The sequence below is a fragment of the Spea bombifrons genome, chromosome 2 (assembly GCF_027358695.1).
Source record: "Spea bombifrons isolate aSpeBom1 chromosome 2, aSpeBom1.2.pri, whole genome shotgun sequence".
In the NCBI taxonomy this organism is placed as follows: Eukaryota; Metazoa; Chordata; class Amphibia; order Anura; family Pelobatidae; genus Spea; species Spea bombifrons.
In genome coordinates, this window is record NC_071088.1 from 67,572,098 (window position 1) to 67,581,051 (window position 8,954).

The window sequence follows — 8,954 nt, forward strand, 5'->3', positions numbered from 1 at the left end:
AGCAAGAAGTGTAATTACCAGGTGGCACGTTACGTTTCTGTTGGTCCTGTTCACAGTGCCTCGTCGGACAGTATTCGTAATACCGCCACTAGTAGGAAAAAACAAATCTGCCCCTAGAAGCTTCCTCTACAACAGCCTGGCCCTACCTGTATATACTCTTCTAGTTACAGGTGATTGATAAAGAACATTGATTAATATTGGGACAACTATATAAATAGAAGAAAAGGCAAGTCAATGAAGGTAGAAGGCTTTTATTGTGATCGATCAAAGAAAAAAATAACGCAGCTTTAGCAGGAACACTCGTTGTCTTCCCAATGCATGCCGAACCTTACAAGTACTTAGCCCAAAAACAGAGCATAGACGTCATTCTAAAAGAGTGATGTCGATCTGGTGTGGGGATAGATGGCTGTGGAACGATACCTACATTGTTGCACAGTACGCGCTGCTCTCTGCCTGAGCTGTGCCCGAGAGGACGGAGTGTTTAAGGTACATTCACATATCTCTCACAACACTCAGCTGCTCCTCTGAGGTATATGATGGCTTCCTGGTGCCACTAGAGGAAGGTCCGTGACATCAGAATGACATGAAATGTAACACTAGGAGAACGTGTGAAGCAGCACTGATGTGACTTCCTGCTCTATGCAGGGACCAGGGGAGGGGTGCAGGAGCAGCAATCCTCCGCCCCGTACCTTAAACATCTCCTGTCGCATCAGTAGCACACAGATAATACTTCTATCACGAATCAACACAAAAGTGGGTGTGAGTGGGTTGGGAGGGCAAGGAATCGAGATCGAGGAAGAAACACTGAAGTTAGCCCGAGTTTACACCTTCCTGCTGTCATTCACTGCTGAGTTCATTCACTCGTGGAAGCAGCTTTTCCATGAAACTTTTCACGGCCATCATTTCCTGAAGCAGTAAAAGAACAGTCAGATAATGTGCAGGAGCATCAACAGGAAGTACAGAGAAAGACACGAAAAGAGGGAAAACGAGAGAGGACATACTCAGCTAAACGGATATTATCGAAAGTTCTCACCTCCTGACTAGTGCTGTGCATGACTCCAGGGTAGGTCTTAAACTGGACTTTACTCGGGTTTAACACAGATTTCAGTTTCTCTGAAGTGAGGTTTCCGAACCGGACAGGAATCATGGGGTCAGCCTCCCCGTGACATTGCAGGATGGAAACGTCTTTGTTAACACCACTTGCAGCCTGAAGTCGGAACACAAATGGACTTTCAAGTTTATACAATCTCCCTGGACAACCTCTACATTCCTGTATATCAACGTTTCTAAATATCAGCGTATTAGAGGCACAATGGACAGAAACATTTCACCATTTCATTCTAGCTAATAAACAATACCTTTTTTACCAATACTTCTTGATACTGTATTCTAATAGCTAAACTCTTTTTCACCAAGATGAAAGCTGTTGATGGCTTTTTTTATCATTAAATTGCAGAGCAGCAAATAAGTTCATTTATTTTGATGGAGGAACCAAAAGCCTTCTAGAAGTTTTTTGCAGAACGAGCTCAGAGACCTGTATGCTATATACAAATCGGGGCTGTTCTGCTAAAAAAAAGGGGACACTTTAACAACACCAGCTTTTGTAGATGTCACAAATACCCATTTTAACCTCAAAATTTCAGTGTCGCTTCATACATTCTTGCAGACTTGTGCGGTCATACCTGAGGGAATGTTTTGTGAAGGGGCAGCCAGCAGCTCAGTCCGACTACGCCTGCGAGTTTGTGTTCACAGGTAAGGGCTGTGTACAGAGAGAGCGCCCCTCCCTAAAGAGAAGCAGACGAGTATTTGTTACACGTAAGAGGAAAATTACCTTTCAGAGAAGGGCATGGGAACCTGTACACAAAAAAAGGGCAAAAGAAGCGTTAACCACAAACCGTAACTGAATGGACTGATAAAGGTGTAGTTTTATTATCCAATGAAGTTGCTAGGCTGGCCATCAGTAGCTATATTTGTTGTGTGTGGGCTATAAGCTTCTTAACATTATAATGTCCCATTCCAACCATTATCTAATAAATTAGCTAACAAGTTACAGGTACGTTTTACCTTCTACAAAATACCAGCATGGTTTATGATGCGCAGTCAAACCTAACTAGTTTGAAGTGAAGGAAACATTGTTGGTCTGTTTACCTGAAAGAAGAGGACTGATGATTACGGCTACAGAATATAAGCAACGCTTACACACTGCTCACAATTTAATCTCCTCTGGAATATGCCTGGCAAAATGGCACACTAGCATGCTAAAAAGGCTAATGCGCCATTAATTATGAAACAAGTGGAACTAAGAAGCCCACCACGTTCTGCATTCAACACAAAGGTGATTGGGACACTGTTAAAAGGAACATGTCTTTCAAATAAATAACTGTTCTTTTAAGTGAGTTATATGTCATTATCACCAATGTGAATATTGAACATATGCTTGTCTGTGCACAAAGTGAAGTGACTGATTTTATCCAATCATCTTTTGTCATTAGCCATGCCATGGAAGACTGCAAGAAAACACTGAAAGACTGGAAAGAGAACGACGGGTGGGATGGGTTACAGAAGAACAGGTACACATAAAAAAAGGATAAAAGGACCGGAAGCAGCAGCAAAAACATAACATTGACCAGCTCACACTAGCAACTGGTGCATAAAGACTTTGTTTCTTGTACAGATACAACTCAATACAAGCACACACACCTGTGAAAATCCGCCCAGGATTATCCTGTGTGCTGGAATGCCATTCTTTACTTCATGTTCAATGATACTCTTAACTGAAAGAGAAGGAAGAATTGTCACCACTGGTAACTACACACTTCTACATGTCTTTGGCAGAGCTGTGCACCACCACAACCATGGACAGACAAAACTGCTCCTGAGAGCAAAACACGAATTATACAGTTTACTTATATCTAGATCCAGAGGCGGCTAGACGACAGCATAACCCATTGAGAACCACTTTACACTACAAGAGCTGAGCAATTATCTTTTAACTTTCTTCAATCCTAATTTTGCCCTAGTTTTTTTTACTATTTTTATTAGAGAGAAGTTGCTTATGTCAAAAAACATCAGTGTAAGCCAGGGTAATCAATTAATCCAACATACGTTGCAACCAAAGGAAGTTATTTCTCTTGCTTCTCCCTTTTTCCTCTTGATGCTTTAGGGCACGATGCTTTTATGACTCTTTATCAGAAGGTAGTGCAAGATGAGAAGACGCTTATAGACACCAGGAGTCCTCTTTTAAATACGTACAAGCCCTGATTATTTCATGGTAACGATACTGGGTCTGTGTATTTATAGATTTTTTTAGATCACAGCCCTGATTCATAAGAACAGAAGATCATCAGATTCCAGCAGGGTACCTGCTAAACTGGCCAATTCTTCCTACTCTTTCTGTATGCTCATAATTACACCAAGCCCAATTATATAACATCAGCTCGGAGGCTGCAACATCAGACTACCCACCATGATCCCCAGTGAAAGAGGTGCTACAGAAACAAGTTTAACCCATGATGACTGGCACTAGTCCTATTGTTTGTCTGTGACTCACCTGGCACATCACAGGTCACAAAAAGGTTAAACAACTTAGGAACCAGATATGACTGTATGCATATAGATCTGTATAAAATTCCAGGAGTCATGGAACCTACATTTCAGAAATAACCGCCTCGCTATTTAACAACTACTGTTCTATGTATCACTTGTTGGTTTGCAAAATGTGTTAATTACGATGATTTCATCAGTTAACTGGTTGGGTACTTGAGCATGCCTCTGCTGTAAAATATATCTATAGCCAATATATGGTTCCTTACTGCCATCTGCTGCCTTCTTGATCCCAGCCTCGTCTTCTGGAGCATCAGGACTCAGGCCCATCAAGTCAAACCTGTACAGACAGAAGTGTGAAGCCCTTACTTGAACTAAGCACATATATATTCCCAGGCCCAATAGCTAGGAGCATGCACTCACCATGCTGGCATCATCATCTTCATATTCAGTGTGACTGGTATACGAGGCCTAGAATCATGAAAAAAAAAAAAAAACAGTAAGGCTTTGTGAGAATCAGGAACACTCATGCTTCAACACTATATTAACATGAAGGTTAAAGGCACACAGATGTGTCGCAACGTCGACTGGAACATTTGAAGAAATGGCACAAAGCATGTACAAAATATACTTACGCATGGGGACAAATATATTTCACGTGGGGCAGTCGTATACCAGATAAGGCCTCAGCCCAGCCATGTCTGCAAAATAAACACAGATTGAAATCACATTAGCTACAACCTAAACGAAGCAAAGTCAGAGTGATAAATACATACAGTGCAGTGTAAACACGTATTCATAGTACCCAGGGAATACACTAGGACGTACAAGGATAAGTAACTGCATTATTAAATGAATACTTTAACATGCTCATTACATTACATTCTTGTGTTAAAGTAAAGGTATATTGTCATTTTAGATTTCCCTTTAAAGACTTGAGTTCTGCAGCAAGGACTGGCACTTGAACACAGAAAATAAATTAACATGCCAAATCGTGGCTGGCAGACGAATGGCGCCGTAAAACACGTAGATACCGGCACTTCATAGAAATGCACATCCTGTGTATCCATCCCCTTCTACACGACAAATCGGAGTCTTCAACTTACCCTGTATCCCCAAGGCCATGGAGGAATATGACCTGTTAACGACAGAAGTACACGTATCAAGTGTCTAATATATATATATATACACTGATTCACTGCATGATGCCCTCCTCTAGCTCCCCAAAGCAGCCCATTTCAAATGTAAAATCCCTTATTCTAAAGTAGTGTGTGATTCTACTCCAATGACTCCTCCACCCGGTCCTGGCCATCATGACATTCCTTTCATTAAGAATGTTCTTAAACTGCACAATCTCTCTGGAAATCAATCCAGAATAAGCTCTCTCTTTTTCCAAGAAATCCATTAAATATACTTCTTAAAAAAATTAAAACATTCAACAAGAACTCAACCTCTGTCCTTTGTAGTTCTTCATCACCCCCTATGGCATTTCCTGGCTCCACCCCCTAATCTTTCCCATATGTTTTGGTTGCCCCTCATTCCAGTGATTATATAATCTACCAGGATATGCCTTCTCTATGGATTTAGTCCTTATTATGAAGGTGATCTTGTTCTCATCTGCTGCTTATACTCATAATATAAAATATGCATAGGTGTCTGGAAGCAGAGATTAGATATCAGACAGTTAAATCACTCAAGTGTAAAGGTTAGCATCCTCAATTATCCTCCCACGCCTGACACCAGTAATGACTGGGTGGGGTTTGTATAACTGTTTAAAAATCATATACGATCATATCCGTATATTCACACAACCGTATTTACTACGCTGCATATACTTGCATATTGATCTGTGCTCCCAACCTATGCCCGGGCATTGTACATTTCTGTAAGTGTCTAGCGTATATTTCCATGTATCTACATTGAGATCTATAAATAAATCAGTCTTACCACCGCTGTCTCCCGTTCAGTTCCGGGTACTGTCACAGCATCGGTAAGTAGCGGCACGGACATGTTGTTTCCGCACATGCACCGGAGTGATGTTCCACACTGCCACGGTGACCCTTGACCTCCCGGGATGAAACAATGAACAGCAGCCTCTAAGCGGATCTAACCCCGGCGCATGTCACGTGCCGGCGCCTCTCCCTTTACGTCACGGGCGCGCTAGCTCTTCGCTGCCATCTTGCGTGTGGCGGAAGCATAGCGAAATTACACTGGAAACGAGTGTGCTAAGCGTCTCGTCTACATTCCTCCCATTTGAACTGGCCTCGAGTAGCATGCATCTGCGCTATTATATCCCCTGCCATGCCGCATTACACACACCTCATGTTTAAAGAACACATTTTATTCCACACCAGATACTAACACATCAAGTATAACGAGAGAGAGAAAATAAAGATTCAATTATGGAGAGGCATATGAATGGTTAAGCAAATTAAGACAGACAGGGAAAACGCTTTACGAGATGAAGTGCGTCACTGGGTTTTGCGACACTTTGTGGTCAGCTGGATTTGCTGCAGCTTCGTAGTTACAGATAACCACTTCATGGCGTTGAGCCTAAAACAAATAAGATCATGAGAATCTCTTTATAAATGGTACGCTGCATCCTTGAAACGCATGCCCTATTATATAAATGACATGTAGTCCAAAGCATGTGACAACCATTATGTTGGGTCAAAACGATTCACGTATTTTAAAAAAAACGGCAATATATACTGCGGCTTCACTCCCGATATTACCTCTGTCCATTCTCCTCTTAGGCCGATGTAGCAAATTTTTGTATTCTCCGCACCAAAGTTTTTGGAGATGTGGATGGACAGATGGGATATGTTTGAAAAGCGAGTTATCCTGAAGGGAAACAAAAATACATTGTCGGGGATGGACTTGGTAATGTGAAAACACAATGAAAATAAGTGACTTATTAGACTTAGCAGAATAAGCTAAGTAAATGCCCTTGTAATCCCCTTGCTACTTACAACCTTATACTTGCCAACTTTCTAAATATTATGAAAAATTAACCCTTTAATAGCCCACCAAGAAGATTCTATTTCGCGACTTGCTAAATGCGCTGACTTGTCATTATTTAAAGAAAGACGAGTCACTCACATTCAAGCAAGGATATCAACCATAATATACTAGTAGCAAAATCACCAACTGGGAATCTTAGCTCTGATGACAGCGGTGTAGAATAGGAAGGAGTCAGCCAGAGACTGCGCCACCCTGAGAATTTGCCCCTTCACCCCGAGACTGCATATACCCTGAGAATCTGCCCCTTTGCCCCGAGACTGCGTAAACCCTGAGAATCTGCCCCTTCGCCCCGAGGCTGCGTAAACCCTGAGAATCTGCCCCTTTGCCCAGAGACTGCGTAAACCCAGAGAATCTGCCCCTTTGCCCCAAGACTGCGTAAACCCTGAGAATCTGCCCCTTCGCCCAGAGACTGCGTAAACCCAGAGAATCTGCCCCTTCGCCCCAAGGCTGCGTAAACCCTAAGAATCTGCACCTTCACCCCGAGATTGCGCGACCCTGAGAATCTGCCCCTTCACCCGAGACTGTGCATCCTGAGAATCTGCCCCTTCGCCCCGAGACTGCGCGACCTTGAGAATCTGCCCCGAGACGTGATTAAAAACATACATATCATTTTGGGATCTATATGACATTGACAACCCTGTTCAGCATTTAGGACCCAGCATAAGCATACCTGGGAACTATTCGTTTTTTTCGCCCGGAGACTCAGAGTAAACCATGGCTTTTCCGGGGGACTACAGCATTACAGAATGCCCTGCTTCAGTATTCAGGAAGGGGGGCTTCAGGGGGTTACCAGGTATGAGCATAGGGAACAGACACATCTAGAATACTGGCTGCTATTCCTATATGACTAGAACCAGGTACATCCTTTGCCCAGCTTGTAAAATAAGCCCCGGTATTAACATTTTTATACGCGAAGGCTCACCGGCTCCCAGGGCTCATCAAGCACGCAGCCTTATTACCCGCCAATCCTTTTTTTTTTACCCCTCTAAAAAACAGGACCCATTTCCCAAAGCAGCGTGCCTTCCTATAACGCGTTGCCACATCTAAGGCCCATACAGAGAAGCAGCCGACTCGTACTTTGTGGGGTATTCCAATTCTCCAGCGACGTCAACGTTCAAACTGAAAACTTGGTCTGCCTCTCGCCCCGTATCATCAAAGCTCATGTGAGGGATGTTCTTAAACCTGAAAGGATGACGGAAGAGAATGTTCACGACGTGCAGGCGGTAGCCGTGCCATATTTCTGCTTCCACATTGGTTGCTTACAATCTCATCTCTGCTGGGTGAGCAGCACTGTCTTCCCCGATCAGGATGACTCCTTTCAACTTCACATTCCCGGTGAACCTGACGAGAGAAAGCACACGGTAACTGCGGGAAGACCCAGCGATGAGTCTTTGGGGTATTAGGCAGAGTAGTGGGAAGGGTAAAGGGGTAAATGTGCATATTGTGGGTGGGGGAAGAGATTAAGGAAGGTGCAAAAAATGACACTTACGGGATGTTAAACAGCAATTCCGCATCGTCATCGCTCTCTACAAACTGAAGAAAAATAGAGGGGAGGGGGGGTCACACAAATATAATTGCGTCTGTGTTCCAGAGATACGATTCTGCGTGTCCATGTAATACTGAAGCGGTTAATAGTCTGCTGACTTATCACCTTCCACATAATACACTGAAAATTCACTATGTAAGCACCTGATCTGTGTTGCAGAGCAATGCTTCCACTACATCCCATGCCTGTGCATAGTTATAGTTACTGAGAACTGTCGCCATATCACCTGTGGCCTCGCTATCAGGGTACAAACGCATGATGTCTTCAGACTGCCACATGAGGAGACCTGTCAAAAGTGACTGAGGGAACATATTCGGGGAAAACTGCTGTGGGGCTCTGAGAGGCCAAACTGACAACTCGGCCGTTACTAAAATACGTGCATCCACTTATGATGTGTAACATCACCTTGCTCCGGTCTCCACGGTCCTCCCAGGCCCGGAATACGCTCTTCCCGCTTCCCTCGCTTTTCTCGTTCAAGCACTCAAGTTTATCCAAGTCAATCCTCCGGAACAGGCCGTACTCCAAACCCCTCTCGGGAGCTTCTGTCCGTTCTGCACCACACGAGCAGCCGCCTCCATGACTATGCCCGTGCGCCATAACCACTGTCCTGTCAACGGCAACTGCGCCATCTTGCTACTCTCAGCTAATATTAGCATCCTACCGTCGCCATCTTGCTACTCCTAGCTAATATTATCATGGTACTGTCGCCATCTTGCTACTCTCCTCAAATATTAACATCCTACCGTCGCCATCTTGCTACTCTCAGCTAATATGAACGTCCTACCGTTGCCATCTTGCTACCCCCAGCAACAGCGGCTAAACCGGATTTGTAATAATTTTT

General features: G+C 43.6%; 2 protein-coding genes across 2 annotated transcripts; both read right to left on the bottom strand.

Annotated features, from left to right (window-relative positions):
* Window positions 1-235: 235 nt before the first annotated feature.
* On the bottom strand, window positions 236-5,686 carry LYPLA2 (lysophospholipase 2). The gene is made up of 9 exons (XM_053454621.1): window positions 5,491-5,686; window positions 4,650-4,681; window positions 4,179-4,244; window positions 3,967-4,014; window positions 3,813-3,883; window positions 2,701-2,774; window positions 1,683-1,784; window positions 1,034-1,207; window positions 236-906 (listed from the first exon to the last, which is right to left on the bottom strand). Exons 1-9 carry the CDS (start codon window positions 5,566-5,568, stop codon window positions 838-840), a joined length of 714 nt encoding a protein of 237 aa, XP_053310596.1. The 5' UTR covers window positions 5,569-5,686; the 3' UTR covers window positions 236-837.
* Window positions 5,687-5,868: 182 nt separating this feature from the next.
* PITHD1 (PITH domain containing 1) lies at window positions 5,869-8,760 on the bottom strand. Its single transcript, XM_053454622.1, has 6 exons — window positions 8,519-8,760; window positions 8,057-8,100; window positions 7,831-7,908; window positions 7,645-7,749; window positions 6,279-6,387; window positions 5,869-6,096 (listed from the first exon to the last, which is right to left on the bottom strand). Exons 1-6 carry the CDS (start codon window positions 8,708-8,710, stop codon window positions 5,998-6,000), a joined length of 627 nt encoding a protein of 208 aa, XP_053310597.1. The 5' UTR covers window positions 8,711-8,760; the 3' UTR covers window positions 5,869-5,997.
* Between the last annotated feature and the right edge of the window lie 194 nt (window positions 8,761-8,954).

What these genes read in the sequence shown, in the direction of transcription:
- LYPLA2 (XM_053454621.1), bottom strand. Translation starts at nt 5,568, where the DNA reads ATGTGCGGAAACAACATGTCCGTGCCGCTACTTACCGATGCTGTGACA. An exon ending in CTGAACGGGAGACAGCGGTG is followed by an intron (nt 4,682 to 5,490) that starts GTAAGACTGATT and finishes TGTCGTTAACAG; the next exon opens with GTCATATTCCTCCATGGCCT. An exon ending in CAAGAAGGCAGCAGATGGCA is followed by an intron (nt 2,775 to 3,812) that starts GTAAGGAACCAT and finishes CTTCTCTTTCAG; the next exon opens with TTAAGAGTATCATTGAACAT.
- PITHD1 (XM_053454622.1), bottom strand. Translation starts at nt 8,710, where the DNA reads ATGGCGCACGGGCATAGTCATGGAGGCGGCTGCTCGTGTGGTGCAGAA. An exon ending in GAATTGGAATACCCCACAAA is followed by an intron (nt 6,388 to 7,644) that starts GTACGAGTCGGC and finishes GTTTCCCTTCAG; the next exon opens with GATAACTCGCTTTTCAAACA. An exon ending in TAAGAGGAGAATGGACAGAG is followed by an intron (nt 6,097 to 6,278) that starts GTAATATCGGGA and finishes TATTTGTTTTAG; the next exon opens with GCTCAACGCCATGAAGTGGT.